Source organism: Diprion similis, chromosome 14, assembly GCF_021155765.1.
Source record: "Diprion similis isolate iyDipSimi1 chromosome 14, iyDipSimi1.1, whole genome shotgun sequence".
Lineage (NCBI taxonomy): Eukaryota > Metazoa > Arthropoda > Insecta > Hymenoptera > Diprionidae > Diprion > Diprion similis.
In genome coordinates, this window is record NC_060118.1 from 7,672,088 (window position 1) to 7,692,367 (window position 20,280).

Below are 20,280 nucleotides of genomic sequence, written 5' to 3' on the forward strand. Positions count from 1 at the left end.
TTATTTTATTACAAGTATCGCGTCTTGTTGTCCGAAAAATCACCGCGGACGGTGTAATTTCACTTGAAAAAAGAGGAAAATAAGAAAATCCATTTTTTTTTTATTTATTTATTTATTTTTTGTTTATTTCTTATTTCTAAATATTACAATAAAAATAGAAATGCGAGGTTTTTGCTCGGTCGGTAAGACGTGTAGGTACGCGTGAATACCGACTGTACACACACAACACGCGTATTAATATAGCGTTACATCATCTTAAATCGATCGTGAATCTCAGCGGTTGGTTATTCTTCGTTGCCGCGGGGCCTTAAGGGGTGGGAGAATTTTTTTTCTGTCACGAAGAGGCATTACGACGGGAATAAGGTACTTATAATGTCGCTTGTATCATATGTATCCCTTCGGAACGCCTTGTAATAAACTGGCTGATGTGTATATACATATATACATACATATATATATATATATATATATATATATATATATATATATATACATACATATACTGAATTTATTAACGTTGCGCACAACAGCGCGTTTCGAGTTATGGTTATCCTCCTCCCCCCCCCCCCCCCCCCCCATCACCCCCAATCACCCCCATCACATTCCCAGGGGGGATATATAAAATTGGTTTTTGATTGGGCATAAAATGGACTTTCGGCCCTCGCTGGAGGTCTGCTCTTCTATACGTGAATGCTCGTCATTGTGATCTTGAGATTATAATTCCGTGGTCTCTTTTCTTATACGTATATGTGTATACCTAAAGACGATAACGTGGTCCCCCATTGCAGGCCAAAGCCTAACTTCGCATAGGGAATTACGATAGGAAAAAAATTTTACGTACATGCGTGAAGTTACAGTTACAGTACAAATCTAATGAGATTAAATAAAATGAACCGAAGAAGAAGAAGAAAAAAGAAAAAATTAAAAACGGTGTATCGAAAAATCTTCTTATAGTAAATTAAAAATATCGATATAATCCAATTTTTTTTTTTCTCCCCCATCATATCACAGTTGACAATATTTCTCTTTCATATCTTCGTGGCATTTTCTATAATTGCTCGAATGCGACGTTTTTTTTTTTTTTTTTTTATTCCCAGTACGTCGGATATTAAAATATTTTCAAAATCTTTTTTTTTTTTTGTTTTTTTGTTTTCATTTTTCTTATTCACCTACTTTTTTTTCTTTAAAACACTTTGGAAATATCGTATCGACAATGATGGATGTTCGAAAGCTTGGCGAGGATTTTGAAAAAGTCAAAAAATCATTCCGACTAGAGGTAATTTTAACCTTTAATTTTTAGAAAGAAAAACAATTTATGAAATTTTAATATAAGTATTAAGAGGTCGCTCGAAAGTATCTAAAGAAATGCATCAAAAAATTGAAAAAAAAAAAAAATTACGAGCCAACTTTCAAAATCGAAATTTTGAACTGAAACTTTCGGAAAGTTATTATTTTTTTTTTTTTTTTTTTTTTTTTTTTCGTCTACAAAATTATACCGTAACGAGAAACGAAAATAAAAAACAAAAAAAACGATTTCAGACAATTTCTGACGTTTTAAAAAGCGTGGAGCGACCTCTTAAAAAAAAATTATTTTTTTTCGAACTCTCCTTCGAAGTGGGCTCTTAAAAAATGAAAAATTAACATTTTGTCAAACGAGACTCGAGAGAAAAAAAAAAAAAAAAAATAGTCGATTTTTCAGCGAAACCCTAATACTCACACCACGAGCTCAACTTACGCGGCGGGGTGTCGACCGGTTTTTTGCAATTAACATACGCGACGTTAATTTTACGGAATTATAATTTCACGTCATTCAACGACTCGAGCTGGCTCGGTGGCAGCCTGACGAAAAAAAAAAAATTTCTCGCACCTCCGTCAGATGCTGGGGAGTAAAATTTTAAGCCGAGTAGCCGAAGCAGCCTCGACTTAATTGTCGGCATGGCCACCGTAAATACTACCGGAGCAATCTCTGCTAGTTACACGCTTTACTGAACTCCTCAGCGGATGCAATTACATATTGCTCTTAAATTTTACTCCACGCTCTTGGAAATCTCACCGGCTGAACGAATTTTTTTTTTCGGAAATACTTTTCCCGAATACCAAGAGTCGTTCGGAAATGCGGATTCACATTTTTATTCACGGATTTTTCTAATCATTATACGATTATTAAAGAGAGTAATTAAAAAAATCTCGAAGAAAATTGAGAAAAAGCGGTTTTTTTTTTTTTTTTTTTGCGGTTCGTAGTTAATTTTTGTTTTATATTTATTTATTTATTTTTTTTTTTCAAAAGACACCATTAACGCTACCTTTTTTTTTTTTTTTTTTTTTTTTTCTTCGTGTTTTTTTTATTCTCATCTTGAATCAGACACGACTTGAGAGTTTATAACTGCGCAGGAATTTTATTTCAGTAAATTAAAACTAAGAAATTAATTCGCGACCGAAGCGAAATTCCTTTCGTGTAATTTTCGCCACATATTTTTTTTTTTTTTATAATTAAAAAAATGAAAGAAAAAAAAAAAAACTTTCTCCCTCTTCTTTTCTTTACTTTTTCAAAATTTTTGGTTAATAGATTCAGTTGAATATGACAATCAATTTCTAGATTCTATGAGATATATATATATATATATATATATATATAGATAGACAAATCGATGAGTGCATATAGTAAATAAATCAAAGCTTATCGATCTATTATTCTTCTGAGAAGAGATCTATCCTCGGTGTAGAGATCAATACTCGATCTCGCTGTATGAAGAAGAGTTGCGTTCAAGATGATCGAAAACTATGAGATCGATGAGGTGTGTTAATCGTAGAGTAGTGACGCCTCCCGTCGCGTCGTACGAAAAATAAGAAATATAAGAATAAAAACAATTAAATGAAAAAAGGGGGGAAAAAAAAAAAAAAAACAACAATAAAAAATAACAATAATGATAACCATAGACGACCAATCTGATATTAATTTTAGATAAAATCGAATGAAATTTCGTTTCGGCGAACCAGCCGGGCGTTCAGGATCATTGAATAATTGATTTCGACGGGGCGTTGAGCATCGCTGTTGATCCTACGTTGGCTTTGTCAAATGCCGTCGTCTCCTCGTCTCGAATCTCGCCTTAGGTATATAGCTTTTTAACGTTTACAGATCGGGTTTTAGAAACCAGCTCTAGCCGTGTAGCTTATGAATTATCACGAACAAGGTTACCGAATCTTCGATGATCGCATCGATTTTATTTTATTCATACAGATACGTATCACAATAATTAACCTTTACAAAGTAATAAATAAATAAATAAATAAATGAATAAAAATTTAATCTAACGGTGGAATTTCTTTTGGTTTTATTTTTATTCGTTTATCATCTGTTTATTTATTCATTTTTTTTTTTTTTTTTTTTTTTTTTTTTTTTTTTTTTTTCATTCTCAACGTATTTCGATTCTTTTCTCTATATTTTAACTAAGACGTCTGATTTTTTTGTTTACACATTTTTTTTTAAACATATATCAATAGTTATATATATATATATATATATATATATGTATATAGAAATTTTCTTATCTTATTACAATACCTTATCATCTCAACTTCGAAGAAACAATTAAAGACATAATCGTAATTGGCGTAGAAAGTTTGAAATTATCACATGGAGTAAAAAAATTCGTAACAAAAAAATTTCTCTTTCCTTGAAATTCTTTTCAAAACCGATAAAATTCCGAACAATAAAATAATGAATAATCTTTGAATGTAATTACGTGCAGCAAATAAATCTCAAAAAAAAAAAAAAAAAAATTGTGCATTATTTAATCAAATCATTGTGTGTGTGTGTGTGTTTTTTTTTTTTTTTGCATTATTATTATTATTGCTATTATTATCATTATTTTATTATTCCAATGATATCCTAAATATAATATATACATTAAATGGAAAAAATTAAACTAATTCTGACCGTAAGCAGATAAATTTGTCAGGCTTAAACCAACGATTTGTTGATTATTACGTTAATTCTTAGTTGAATTGAATTAATTTCTAACAAAATAACGACCATTGACGGTGTTTTTTTTTTCGCGTATGGATAGTGAAACAGATATATATATATATATATTCTTGATTATGTTTAATTAATTAATGTGACACGAGTAATTCGAAATCCCAGGAATTATGATTTGCCCCAATTAAAAATGAAAAAGTTAGGTTATGTGGTGATAAAATGACGCCGAGAACCGGGCTCTGACGTCACGATGACATTCTCCAATAGGAGGATAAAGTATTTAAGCTTGTGGTGATTTCACGTGTAATAGACTGCGCGCGCTCTTCTATGGTTTATCCTACTTCAGAGTAAAGCCCATAACTCAGGCATTTACTCGTATTGGAATCCCGCCTTGTTAAAACCTTTAGACGCCAGGCGGCTGACGTATCCCGACTTATTTTAGATTTATCGTATACAATTTCTACAGTGTACTGTACACCAATCTCGAGAAAACGAGTGAAGAGAACCGCATTGTCACGTGTCTTTATTTATTAGAGCCGTGTTCGATTAGTCGATTGATCTTAAGACTTCGACTTGATTCTTTTTTCCCAATTATTCGAGCGATCGATTCATCGATAAAACGCATCTATTCAAACGGACCCGTTTATCGATTAATCGATTGCGTGCAAAAAAAAAAAAAAAAAAAATATACGATTAATCGAAGACCACGAGTAATCGATTATTATTATCGAAGAGGTTCAATCGTTATAAATAATTATCGAACTTTGAACTGAATTCATTCGGAGGGGGGGGGGGGGGGGGGTCAAGAAATGTAATTATTCTTTTTTTTTTTTTTTTTCTTCCTAAAATTCTGTACATACAGCGCACGTTTTATTTCTTATCAATCGTTTATAATTCGAAGATCAAAAAATTGGACACCATGTATGCCGTCTGCCTCGATGCTTGATACGTCTTAGGTAGATAACATGAGACAGAAATTGGAGAGCGAAATTCCGCTCGGTTGAGTCTGCCTCACTTTATATATGTATATATATCAGGCATATGCATATGTTATACGACATGTTATATATGTATAATGTGCATGATACGTTTAACATCGATGCGTTATTGACATTGAATAGTTTTCGACGTGTATACATATATAATAATAATAATAATAATAATAATAACAACAATGATGATGATAATCAAAACCACTATCGACACCTATATTACAACAACAACAAGAACAACAATAATAATAATTGACCAATGCTGCAAAATGTTGGTTAAATAAACCGCAATTCTCGTATGGGACACAAATATATGTACATATATTTATATACACACACATACATGTATTTAAATGTTGATAAAATATGGGAGGCATAGAACGAACAGCATTGTTTGAACAACTGTCGTTAGGTATTTTATGTACCTTTGCATATATATATATATAAAAATTACGTATATATGTAGAAATATATTTATTGATTAAAAATAGAAGTATGTGAAATTTAAGTGTGTCGTATTATACACCCGCGTGCAGTTAATAAATGAACCTAAATCGGGCCAGTTGGACCCAAACATCGATCAATCATCGGTGGAAATTATAACGTGCGAGTATTTGACAGGTTTTCAATTATTATATGTGGATCGTTTTGTGATATATTTGAGTGTCTATAAGCGAGTGCGGGAAAAGAAACTTCTATTATAGCGCTTTATGCAACGCTTGTTATATATTTATGATGAAATTTACTCGTTTTTCATTGTGGCAAATTCTTATATTTTTTATTTTATTTTCACCCAGATCTTTGTCGATTTTATATTCATAATTTTTTTTTTTTTTTTTTTGTTTTTTCAACGGTAATCGAGTCGATATGAACTGTTAATGATTTTCAGATCGCCAATCTTCCGATATCAATAGAATTTCTACAGGCTTTCAAAAAACTCGTAAGGAATATTCCAGAATTTTGTGAATCATCACGAAGAATTCAGATCCAGAACGGAAAATGGCGTGACGAATTCTGTGAAAATTTGAACGAAAATCCTGTGAATTCGTGTATTTTTGAAAAGTTTACGTTACCGCCATTTAATTGCCGGAAATCGCCGAAGATGAAAGGTGGATCTTAGCCTAAATTTACTTTAATCAATCTTCAATCGATTGAGTACACATAAATCCCTCGGGAATTCATGACTCGCAGCCTGTTTGAAAATGGCGGCATAAGTATATATATATATATATATATATATATAACAGGGAACACCTACGAGTAATTAAACTTTTCTTCTGTAGTCAAAGAAAACCTGTTAAGCTTTAATGCTCATGCGCTGTTGTTTGCCAGGGTGACCAAACTTCGTGGACATAACCTCAAAAATTTTTACAATGATCTCTGAAAATTGTGTCTTTCAATAACAAAAGCTGTGAAAATTTTTGAGGTTAGTAATATCGCGGCGATCTGTCATCTCAATTTATGACTGTTGGTCACCCTGATAATCAACTGCTCTTGATTTTCAGCTCATGCGCATTAAACTATAGCAGACGACGAATCATTACGTCGATATATAATCACTGAGCAGAATTATCTAAAATCAGAACTGTCGTCCACCCCTACGGATTTGGCTGATTTTTTGTAGGCATGTTACCCACCCAGAGAGTAGTTAAAAGCGAAAATATTAGGTCCCGCAAAAATTTATTGGCTGAGCCAGAACCGTTTCTGTTTTTTGTTTTTTTAACCTATTTTCTACCTGAATTTAGTTTTTTGGACTAAGTGATATCTGAAAATCAGTTTTCGGTTCTGTAAAATTGATCAACGAATGCGAATATGGTCATAGATTTAACCTAAAATAAATACCTACAGAAATGTTGGCCAAAAAACGTTCCAATTTTCTCGGAAAATGATAAAAAAAATCTTCTTTTTTTTACCATCCGAGAAGGCCATCTTGTAGAGAAAGAACTAACGAATCCAACTGGCACACGTCCGGATTTTTTTTTCTTGAATGATTTTGCAACAACAACGCCAACTAACGGTGGGCTTCTAGGGACATTTTCTGACCGACAATTAACGGTGGGCTCCTAGGGACATTTTCTGACTGACAACTAACGGTGGGCTCCTAGGGACATTTTTTGACCGACAATTAACGGTGGGCTCCTAGGGACATTTTCTAACCGACAACTAACGGTGGGTTCCTAGGGACATTTTTTGACCGACAATTAACGGTGGGCTCCTAGGGACATTTTCTGACTAACAACTAACGGTGGGTTCCTAGGGACATTTTTTGACTGTCGCGATTGGTATTGCGTCGGCTGGTGAACCAGATGTTAACTCTCGGCCAATAAAATTCGAATGAATTGACGCACGCGCATAAGGTGCGTACTTTTCTCATAGACACACTATGTATTGCCATTGGGTATGACATAGAGAGGCAACCTCTGGTAGAATAGTGAAACGGTGAGATTGACCAGCGGAGCGAGGAGAAAGAAGATCGCGGAGCACCTCGGATGACGCCGGGCAGGCTGCCGATGATTCGATCGCGACGTATGACGTCGCGACGCGATGACGAAATGCGACTATGTAATATAACATAATATCATGATGTGTGCGTCTCCTCCTTTCCTTTTTATTTTTCTCCTTCTTTCCGCGCTCTATTTACAGTGATTGCTATATTGTGTACACAGCCGTTGTCGTTAACCTGATGGAACATTAGATAATAATATACTACACGCATATGGGGCATTCCATGCCAAATCGGTCCTCGTCTGACCCTCGATCTTTTCGTTTCGACCCGGGATTTTTGATATTCTTGTTCCAACTCATAGAAGCACACAAATTGTTTTTCAGATACATTGATTTTTTTTTATTTTCGGAAACCAACGTAATTTAAAAATCTGTAAAAATTCTCAATAATCTCGTCTCAGATGAGAAAAATTTACTCCAATAAATCTGAAGAAAAACTTTAAGAGTTTATCAGAGTTGGAACGACCGCAGTATTGAAAACCGTGGACCAAATCAAAGCGTACATAATGCCGCGTATTTATGTATCCATATGCTTATTTTTGTGCGACACGTAATTCTAAACTTAAAGCGCGTAGGAATTTCATTCAAAGTTTGTTAATATAGTTTCTTTTTGTTATTTCTGTCACTTTTTCAATTCTAAATTTTATAGATTTTCGTACATTGTTTTTTTATTTCTCAGCCTTTACGAGGGGATCGTTTGAAACGCTTGAGCACGAAATTCATTCCAATTCTTGTTTTTATTGCTCGCTTTGAAATTCTTTCAATGTGACTTATTGTTCGGAAATTTCTACTTCTCCTATGTTTGTATTATAACGGAGAATTTACGACCGGCAAGTGGATCGAAATGATTTGAAAAAATCTACATTTTATCGACGTTTCAAAGTAATTGGATATATATACATACACACATATATATATATATATATATATATATATATGGATGGATGCTATAGAGTAAAAATAAATTCAACTGCGAATTTTTTTACGCGAAACTGAATTTGTTCTAAAAGTCTTCATCGAGTTTAAAGTTTTTTTAGAATAACGCATTCTAAACGGATGAAGTGAAAGATTAGATTTTTTCTAAATTCGATTAGTATACAGACTCTTTTCACCTCAAAATCTCTCGCGATGTTATATCGATGAGAAAATAAGTACTCAAAAAATTTCTAAAACGTTTCTAGAATTGAAGTCAATAAAAAATCGTTGGATTGATTTCTATAATTACCAGGAAGATCCTGTGAAAAATGCAACGAAATTTTCTCGAATATCGACATGCAGAATTGGAAAATAATTTTAGTTTCTACAAATTTTTCCCACAAATGTTCATTTCATAAAGCAGAAAAACAGAAGAAAAAAAATAGAAAATCAAAAATTTTATTATCGCTGAAAGAATTTATATCGCAGATTTTATTAACAGGTAAAAATATCGAATTAGATTTCCTTTTTAATTTCCACTTTCACCGTCACGTTCAGAAAAAAAGAATTTAAAAATGTGTTACAATCCCCGCGAAAAAATAAAAATTACCGACTTGAGCCGATCTCGACTGTTTAAAATGTAGAAAATCGTCACACTCGTTTAGAAAAAGCTCCAAAACGATCTAACCAATTCAGTCTTTTTTTAGTCTTTTAGTCTTTTTCCAAAGTCAAAAAATTATTAAGGTCCTTTACATATTTCTCAAGTCTTTAAAACTCCGGTTGCAATTTTTTTCCCCCGCTTCTTTACCGCCTGAGCAGAAAACGAGTTTTTCGGACTTTCGTCCTGATTGGCTCGAATCGCATCGGGTGCAGGTCCGGTTCCCTGTTTCGATCGCACTTAATAGGAGTCGGTTTAAACTTACGCGTCCATTGTATGGACGAACAATATGCACGAGGGCCGATGGCGAGTATCTCGACACCGAAGACAATGCGCTTCCACGAGCGAAGCGTGCATCATATTTCACGGTTATTCTCCATTCCCGTTTTTCTCTTTTCCCCCTTTTCTACTTTTTTCCTCGCTCTATCGTCCTCAGGTATCTCGAATCTTCTCCTCGCCTCGAGATCTGCGCGCAGTTGGACCACCGTAAGCGATTTGTTTAACCTTACCGCGTTCCTCGTATATAAAAAAAAAATTTCATCTCATTGTCCGATCTCTAAAAGGAATCGTTTCTTTTTTCTTCGTAATTTTTCCTATTTCGATTATTCATTTGAATTCCTTTTTTTAATTTGTTTTATTTCAATCTCATAATAATAACGATCTTTTTTTTTTTTTTTTTTATTTTGAGAATTTTTCAAACATGTATTGTCAGAAATATTCTGTCGATCGATTTCATTTGTCGGTTAATTTCCGAAAGTGGTGAAAGGATTTTTTTTTTTTTTTTTTTTTTTTTTCCTCTACGTACAATTCGTCGGGACGATTTTTACCAAACGTAGCTATAGTATCAAAAAGAGAAAAAAAAAAAAAAAAAAAAAAAAAAAGAAACACCCAACGACTGAGAATTCTAATAAATAATATATAGAATATTTAAAAAATTTCTGCGGCATTTTATGTTTGATTTTTGAAATCCGTTATACTTGAGAAGTATTTTTTTTTAGAAAAAAATCAGTCTGCATAGTATAATTCCGATCATCGGAGGCCATGTGTTTTATAAAATCTGTAGCTCGTAAATAGATTATGCAGCAAGAAGCTGCGAAACGTGAGACACATGACATAATCCCATGTATGTACATACATACTTGAGTCAAGTACACATACGATTTGCAATTTACGATTTGCGCGTTACGTCGAGAGACGCGCATTACGCACGAGAGTGAATTAGTAGAATGCATTTGGTATACGCTCGTGCACATCTATAACACGGAATTAAATGCATCTAGTGTAATTTGCTAAGCTTTTAATGCCAAGCTTCTCCTATTATGATTAATTACCGCCTTCCCAGAATTCTCAACAAGTGATACGTTATTTCTCGCTTAAGTGTGACACACTTATTTTCTTCAAGTTGAATCGTGACCGAGAATTAGTTCAATTAAATGTCATCCGTTTCAGCTTTTCTTTATTTTATCCGATCGGAATGAAGTTTCTTTACCGATTAAGCTTGATCGGAATTAAGTTTCTTTACCGATCGAGCCAGATCGGAAATATGTTTCAATTATCAATTCGAACACTAGAATGAAACATTTAGACGAATTTAGTTCATTTATACTTTTTCCGATCGGAATGAAGTTTCTTTACCGATCAAGCTTGATCGGAAACAAATTTCAATTATCAATTCGCACACAAGAATGAAACATGTAGACGAAGTTAGTTCAATTAACTGTGATCTATAAACTTTTATGCCTGATCCGATCGGAATGAAGTTTCTTTACCGATCAAGCATAATCGGAAAATAATTTCTTCATCGACCAAGCTTGATTGAAAAAAAGTTTCTACGATCAATTCAAACACAAGAATAAATAATTAAGTCGATAACTCCACCATTTTATGTACTAAAAATCTAAGTATAAACTCCAAAAATTCGCAACTTGGATTTCCGCTTGGATTCAATTCGCCTGTTTATTTTGAAAATTTCTAATGATCTCTCTTAACTCTCAAGTCGATCTTGAAAAAGATGAAACGGCGAATTTGCGTCGATGAAATTACAATTCTTAATTTACTCACTGCTGCTGCTTCTGCTTCTAAAGAAGGAATTTTTTTTGTCTGTTTCAGATTGGTCATCCTGTCTTCGATCGTTTGGCAAACGGTCAATTGCGACGAGTACAGAAATTATCCAATTCAGGTAAGTTTGCGGTGGTAAATTTCAGAATATGAGGTATTCCACGAAGTATCGATCAAATTTCAATCCAATTATTTTTCTTTCTGCGAAAGTACTGGTCAAAAAGCAAAGCCTAGATTTTTTTCAAATTTTTTCTATTTGAGACCAGTCATTTTCGAAAGTCTGAAAAAAATTCAAGAAATTCTAGGAAAATATTACATTTTTTTTTACCCCTATTCAAGTATCAAGATTTTATCACATCAAAAATTGGGTTTCAAAAATAAATCAAATTTCAAAAATTACTTTCGGAATACATTTTTTAACGACAAACATGTTATATTTTCCTAGAGTTTTCTAAATTTATTCAGATTTTGGAAAATGGGCGGTCTCAAAATAGTAATATCTCAGATATAAATAACTGAAAAAATGTAAAAAAAAAAAAACAATCAATTTAACAATTAATTTAATCAAAACAAATTTATCAATCATAAATGACGAAGAGATAAAGTTTTTCTAGAACAAGAATGAGGTTATGAATAAGGATTCAGACTTTGAAGACTTTTAAAATTCAAGATGGCGGATCCAACATAGTGGGCAAAAATTTCGAATCCACCCAAAAACCTCTGTACAGAGATTTCAGGTTCGCTGATTGGTTTCGCCATACTAAATTTACAAAATCTGATTTCAGATTCGTAATCAGCGACTCGAAAAACTCACGGGCATTGCATTTCTTCTGCGAATTTGAAATTTTCATTGGCCATATTGTATCCGCCATTTTGTATCATCAGCGATCCCAAAGACTTTAAAATTATACATAAAACTTATAATTTATGAAATAGCAAAAAACCGCAAAGAAATTTGTCAAAAACTTCTCCAAATATACAAAAAATTGTTATAAAATAAGCGATAAAAATACTTGACCCACTGTGACTTATTCTTTGAGGATTAACGCGTTTTATTGCATATATATATATATATATATATATATATAACCATTAAAAAAGGCGTAAACTGTTGTCATATTTTATCTAAATAGGTATTTAGGAAAGAATTAAGGGTATTTACTGGATGCTCGCTGCTGCGTTTTGTGCGCCTGTGTAAGTGCGTTTAACAATGACTAGAGAAAAGAAAGGAGCATCCGAATCCGTCTCTAATTGACCCGTATGCCACCGATATACCCTACGGATATCAAACGGAATTAGTCCGTGTCATGATAAATTAGACAGTTGAGCCATTACTTCGTTTTAAGATGTCTTGCAAGGCATCCATTAGACGCCCCTCTAAAAGGCTGGGCCCCCAACTTCCGGTCCAGACTCGTATTAATCCAGTACAGTCGCAAAGAGATGCGGACAATGAAAGAAGAGATTGAACAAAAGAAGACAGTCGAGACATTTTCGTCCCAGCATCCATTCTTCACTGATCTTCTACACCAAATTTAATTCATTTAGTTTCTCTATCCAAATATTCGTTTTTTTTTTTTTTCTGTTTCTTTTCTTTAAATTCTTTTACTATTTTCGATTTGAAACTTTTAAAATTAAAAGTTACAATAATTCGTTGTCATTTTTTTTTTTTTTCTTTGGATTCATAGAATCAACTATAGCTTGGAGTATAGATTTTTAACTATAACTTGAGGTGGAAAAAAAAAAAAAAAACGATATAATTTTACTCGAGGGGCCTTTTTGACAAATTTTGTTTTTTGTTTGCCAAATGTTGTTGGGAATGACGAGGAGTCAATTGAGATAGTTTAAATTATTTTAAATCGTTGGGAATTACTCGAGAAACTGCGATATGATAGATTTGAAAAAATCGCGTAAAAAAACTGCGTCGGAAATCATAGAAATCGTAGAACATCCTGCTACTGATCTAAATGATTTCCAGTAAATTCCTGTGATTCTGTCTAATCCGAAAATTATTAGAAAACCTTCTAGATCGTTCAGCAATCATTTTAATTGAATAAAATTTACACTACAATGTGAAAATCAATATAAATCATTAAAAATCAACATTTTGGTGAATTGAAATCATATTGATTTGATTTCCAAATTAATGCAGCGTCACGATTCTATTCTTTGATTCATTCCAATACACGATTAATGAAAAAAAAATTTACGTAATCTCAATAATAATAATAACAATAACAACAACAATAATAATAATAATAACACCTAATGTTAATAAATTTTTTTCAGGTGCATCAAATGTTTCAAGAAAAAATGCTTCGCAGTTCGGAAAACGTGGAACGAGTCAGAGGGAACTGGGGAAGCTGGGCTGCATGGTCAGATTGTTCCCGATCCTGTGGGACCGGGATACAGTCGCAGGCTAGAGATTGCGTCCCAATGCGGTACGATTTCAACTTATTCTATTACATATATACACAAATAATGTAAACTTTTTTTTACATTCATAATACAATTGGCTCAAGTTTAAAAAGTTTTTTTTTTTTTTTTTTTTTTTTTTTTTTTTTTTTTTTTTTTTTTGCTCTCATCTATTATAATTCGTGACTTTCTCTTAGGATTACAGGAATTCACAATATATGTATATTGATTGTAAAAGATATTTTTGTTTTTCTATTGATCTTCTTGTAACTTGTAATTCAAAGTGGATAAAAAAAACTCTTGAAACTATCAGTGTAACGAATATTTGTATTACGAAAATGTATAAATCTGTTCGATTTTAAAAACTTGACAAATATTTTTTCATTCTGATATAAAGAAATTTTCAAAATTCATTCTATTTCTTAATAACAAATATATCAGTTATTAAACCGAATTATCGTGAGTTTTTTTTTTTTTTTTTACCGGCAATAATTCTATTCTATTCCAATTTTTATTTCTATTTTTATTCTATTCCATTATAAAATTCTTACTGATTTTTGTTATGTGATAATAAACGTAATTTCAGGGGATATTTGCGGAAACGCAGCATCGCCAGCATCGAGGGTCAGAGACCGGAAATAAAGCCGTTTTGCATCGGGACTTACAAACGATATCACGTCTGCAATACTCAGGTAATTAACGTCTACAACATTTTTATCATTTTTACATTGTTTAAATTTTTCACAACGGTCACAAGATTTATACACGCAGTTTTATTTTCTACCACGTGTTGAAATGATTGGAAAAATACGGATATAAAAAATGGAGTTTAAGACAAATGTGACAACAAGTGGTTGACACGAATGATCAACTAATATACCTGATTCGGCAATTAATTTATTGTACGATACGATAATCGTGTGTATATATATATTAGGGTGGCGCAAAAAAACCAACTTTGTTTTTTTTTTTTTTCGAGTCTCGTGTGACAAAACGTTAGTTTTTGATGTTTTATAAGCCCACTTCAAAGGACAGTTCAAAAAAAAAAAAAAAAATTCAAGTGGTCGCTCCACATTTTTTAAAACGTTAGAAATCGTCAAAAATCGATGTTTTTTGCAAAATTTTTTTCTCGTTACGGTATAATTTTATAGACAAAAAAAAAAAAAAAATCAAGTTTCCGAAAGTTTCAGTTCAAAATTTGAATTTTGAAAGGTAGCTCATAATTTTATTTTCAATTTTTCGATGCATTTCTTTTGATCTTTTCGAACGACTTTTTGATATTCATATTGAAATTTCATAAATTTTATTTTCTTCAATTCAGTAAGAAAGTATCGATATAACAATACACCACGACGTGAATTAAAAATCAAACAAAATATTGAAAATATAATTTTTTCAATTTAATTTTTTTTTTTGACGATTTTTGACATTTTTTTAAATTCTGACATAACCAATCTTCAACCTTGAATAACTTTCGAACTAATAGATTTACGATAAAATCTTAGGAGACCTTTTTTTGTATATCGTTCAAAATTCTTTACGATACGTCACAAGAAAAAAAAAATTTACCCCGTTATTTAAGCGGAAAATGGAAAATCGCAAACAACAGTCACCTCTTAGTATTAACATTAAGAGCTTAAACTTCAACAGAATTTTTTTTTTTTTTTTTTTTTTCGTCATCTTGAACGATATTTTCTCGGTGTCCAACGAAAAAAAAAAAAAAATAAAAAAGAAAAAGTCCATTTTTGGCCCACCCTAATATGTATAGGCGATCCTCTGCTCTGTTTTTCGTCTAAATAATAATATAAATTTCTGAATAATAACAATAATAAGAGTGATCGTGAGTCGAATTAAATCATACATCGATAAAGTTGTAAATCGTATTATATATATATATATATATATATATATATATATAAATACTTAGGTACAATAATTCATTATTCTTGGATATATGATACAACGTAATGTACAATAATAACTCATGCTTGAATCGAGGGAAAAATTCTTTGTCGGCGATTCGAGACGACGCGGTTTGTCACTGGATATAAAATAATCATAATTAATAGCGACCTATGATATGGAAAATTATCAAACAGTTAATTCAGTCAGTTATACATTATCGTATATGTATATATATATATATATATATAAGTTCCATATTTGAATCCCATTTAACACGCGGCGATCTGCTTTTTTTTTTTTTTTTTTTTTCTTTTTCTTTTTCTCTAGATCTACTCCCTTTAATTACGATACATATGTTTCGTCACCCGATCTCGTACGTAACAAATAATAATGTTAAAACGTAATAATATACGTGTAGAATAAAATTCAACGTATAACACATTGATAATGCAATAATAATGTGTGACAATTCATTCGAGATTGGGAACGGAACAATTTAAAACTTAATCTTGTAGTCTTGTGGAATTTTTATTTTTATTTTTATTTTCATTTTTTTTTTTTTTTTTTCCATACAATTTCAGAGATAATTTCTATACAACCGATTGAACGTTGGGTTGGGTCAATTTGAAAATTGAATTTTTTTTTTTGATTTTTTCGTGTCATCTTGCGACTAATATTATAGTCACACTTTAACATTATACTTGTGTTACGTTTGAAATAATTTTTTTTTTTTTTTTTTAATTTCATTCGAATTCAGAATTAAAATTATAAGAGAGAAGAAAGAAAGAAATAAAAAAAAAAAATAAAAAATGAAAAATAACACCGTTTTCGAGTGTTCGTTTATTTATTTAACGATCGAGGAATAGTTTTTTTTTTTTTTTTTTTTTTTTTTCTTCTTCTCGTCGCGTGCCTTCTTTCTTTGTGAAATTTTTTTTTCCACCTTGCGAATATTCTAGAGAATTTTTGAGCTTTTGAGCAGGCAAATCAGGTTTTTTTTTTTTTTTTTTTTTATTATTATTATTATTTTGGCTTTCTCTTTCGTTCGTTCTTCTTTTCCGGTTTTTCGATTCGCGTAACCGAGAGAGTCTGAGAGGATTCGGTATGCAGGCGTTTTAAATTCATCAACAAGCTGGAGACGAGTATTCGTACATATATAGCTATTACACATCACATTGTTACAACGGAAGTTGCAAACAGTCGGTTTAGTCACTCGTGACGTTAACGCGTCGATGGTTTAACGATATACATTAGATACATACATACGTGACATATAACTTGTAATCTTTTTCTTTATTATTCCTTTCTTTCGTTCTTCCTCTTCTTCTTCATATTTTTTTTCCTTGATATAATTAAACAGCGATAAGAGTTATATATTTATATTTATGACACATACTTTGCAAATCGGATCTACGTATATACGTATATATATATATATATATATATATATATACATGTATATTCATCATCGAGTCATCGGGGAAAAAAAGATTAGAGAAAATTATTTTATAACTCAAGTGTGAAAAAAATAAAACTATAATATCGAAAATTTTTGTATAACTTTACGTTTGCGTTACAAATTTTTTTTTTCCGATATATTTCAGATTCAATTAAACTTTCGAGAGGTTTTGTCGACGATAATTATTTATTTTTATTTACGTGTCTGTTTATTTTTTATTTTATTTTTTTCTTCACCCTTTTTTCATCGCCTGGTAAAAATTAAAGATGAAAAATTTCCACACCTCGGAACAATTATGTTACAATGACGAATTACTGTATAGATTGCTTGCATACCTATATATACATAATATATATATATATATATATATATAGCTTGTGAGAGAAGATCGAGAGAAGAAAGGGAACCGAAAAAGGGTGAGAAAATGAATCGACAAAGAAAGTACCTAAAGGTTGCGTGCGTGTCAGCGATAGATAATTCTGAGGTATTGAAGAGGATGTTATTATTATTATTATTATTACTATCATTATTATTGAAATTATAACGAGGTGTTAATTTGAATTTGAATTTAAATTCACCCCGTGGGGGACATAATACATATATATATGAATTCATTTTTCTTTTTGATTATCCAAAAGGGAATTCATTTAGATATCTTGTTTTTAAGCTTAACGTAATTTTCAACTTCGTTTTTTTATTCAATCTCAAGACACCGGTGTCTTAATAATCACAGGGGGGGGGGGGGGGGGGGGAGGAGGAGGAGGACATAATTTGCTTCTTTTTTTTTTCTTTTGTTCTTGTTTTTCTTATTTTAAAAATCTTTTTACCAACACTCGGAAATTAAAAATATTTTTAAAAAAAAGTTGCGAAAGAGGTTGAAACGAATAAAGAAAAAAAAAAAAAAAAAATAGGAGGCACGACGCGTGACGTTACCAATGCGAAACCAAAGTATCGCGGAGTGTGTGTGACGGAAAAAAAAAAAAAAAAACCAAAAAAAAAAAATTTTGAATCGAATCGACCTGTAACTTTGATAATTATAATTAATATTTTATAATGGGGTAAAATTGAAAAAATCAATAATCAATTAAAGATAAAAAATATATGTTAGTCTATGCAGATTTTTTTGAGCAGGATATTTCTTTTACATAATATTTATAATACGTACGTATTGTACGTGTACTGATTCAATTATTATTACTGTTATCATCGTTTTTACTGTTTTTATTTTTATTAGACAATGTCGATTAATGTCATTCTCACCTGTACGTAAAGTTTGTAACGTATGTAACGTATGTAACGTACCAGCATAACTGTCCTATATAATAAATTAATGTGGGAGGATTGCGTAATGACGACATATTTGCAAGGTACGTGTGTGAGCCAGCTGACAAATTGTATACTATACTATACTATACTATACTATACTATACTATACGTATATAATATGCGGAGGAATTTTTTAAGCGCGGAATTCGATTGTCTAGTGGATATTTATTCTATTTTTGTGACTCATCTTCTCTCTTCTTCTTATCTCCGCGTTTTTTGTTTTTTTTTTGTGTTTTTTTTTTCAAACTTATTCTGTTATTTTCTTTACTCGAATAACGAAGCTATGTAAGTAGGTACCAATAATGTCCATTAATTAATCGGGCTTCCCGCTAACTTGTTTGCGGTTAGAAACAAAATGCGAGTTTCATTCTATATACGATTTATGTGACAATGCCCATTGATGCCTGATTTTTGAAAAATCGTTGTTGTTGTTGTTTTTTTTTTTTTTTTTTTTTTCTCAGCTTCATTTCATTTTCGCAATTTACATATATTCAAGTATGTATATGTACATAGAAAATTTCATATCTATCATAACAGTGCTTTTGAAATTTATTGAACGCTTTTTTATCAAAACTATGTTTTCAAAATCGTTGAACAAGATTTATTAGAAACGGCTCGGAACCGATCGGTTTAAAATTTTTATACGAGCTTTGTGAAGGTTTTTTCCTCGTTGTTAAATATTTTTCATTTTATAAAGAAATTAAGATGGAAGTTTTTATTGAAAATGGAAATCTCGTTTTTGCGAAGACGCTGTTTTGTTAAAAATTAATTGTTTGTTTATTACCTCGATCAAAGACTAGATAATACCTTAATATTAAATCAACATTTTTTGGGTTTTCATTTTGGTAAAACACCGTTTTTTCAGCTTTAAAAATCATTATTTTTACAAATAAAAAATACCAAAATGAAGTCCAATGTTACATCAATTTATATATAAATTTACTGACATGTCTCTTCGTGAAAAATCGTTGAAAAAAATCCATTTTCTCGACCTTGGAGACTCGGTTTAACCCCCTTTAGATCATTGACGTGTACCTACATAAAAATATTTCAGTCCATTATGTCAGACAGCTAAGTTGAATATATCGACAACTTTTGTTATATTAATTACTAGGCTTACGCTACGATGTGTCTAGGAATTTGATTCATGAATTCTTGGCTAGATTTGTTATTTTTATAACGTCACCACCGAATAGATGGTGATGGCCTAATAAAGTCAACGATCCGTATAATTCTTACTATACATTTATTACAGTGTGAAGATTTGATTGACCTGATTACGTAATATTACATAGAAAACGATTTTTTTTTTCGTTTTTTTTTTTTTCTTAAATATTATATTCAATAATTTCTTTCTTTTTTAAATTATTATATTCAGTCGCGTTTAATAATGACGTTTTTAGTTTCTTTTTCCTTATTCCATTCGATCGATTTTATTATATCAAACCAAATTTTCTAGGAGTGTCCAGATTTTCGGGATATCAGAGCTCAACAATGCGCCAAGTATAATGGAAAATTTTACAAAGGGCAGAGTTATCAGTGGGAACCATTTCCTGATGGTGAGTTTTTACTCCATTTTTATCTGTACGGTGTTCTGTAATCTTTACAATATTACTCCTTGAATTTCGTTTAATTTTTAGTCTTTTCAGTTTGCGGTTCGAATAACTACTCGTTTTAGTATTTTCAGTATCAATGATATACTTACAAAAATTATGATCGGTATATCGGCAACAAAACTCTCGAGAATTTAAAACAATTTGCAATATTGAATAGTTTTTTTTTTTTTAAATCCAACCGCCATTGAAATTCTTTGTCACTAATCACAATTCTGAATAAAAATTTTTAATCGCTATCAGAAATGCGAGGATTGTTTGTTTGAAAAATTCTTTATCTTTAAATATCTTTTAAATATCTTTATTCTAAATCAATGGAAATTACTTGTTTAACTGGAAATCAAGTATAAAGCGGATGATGAGATTTGTAAAAATCGATAGAACGTCAACGAATTGAAACCATTTGACGTTTACTGCAACAAGTTTTAACGATTTTAACGATTATTCTTTGAAACTTTCGT

General features: G+C 31.3%; 1 protein-coding gene across 1 annotated transcript in view; it reads left to right on the forward strand.

Annotated features, from left to right (window-relative positions):
• LOC124414833 (thrombospondin type-1 domain-containing protein 4-like) overlaps nucleotides 1–20,280 on the forward strand; it is a 65,647-nt gene that overhangs the window by 33,337 nt on the left and 12,030 nt on the right. The window contains exons 3-6 of the mRNA XM_046895927.1: nucleotides 11,159–11,228; nucleotides 13,394–13,545; nucleotides 14,106–14,211; nucleotides 19,666–19,765. Of these exons, the coding sequence (XP_046751883.1) occupies nucleotides 11,159–11,228; nucleotides 13,394–13,545; nucleotides 14,106–14,211; nucleotides 19,666–19,765 (428 nt within the window). The remainder of the gene's footprint in view (nucleotides 1–11,158; nucleotides 11,229–13,393; nucleotides 13,546–14,105; nucleotides 14,212–19,665; nucleotides 19,766–20,280) is intronic.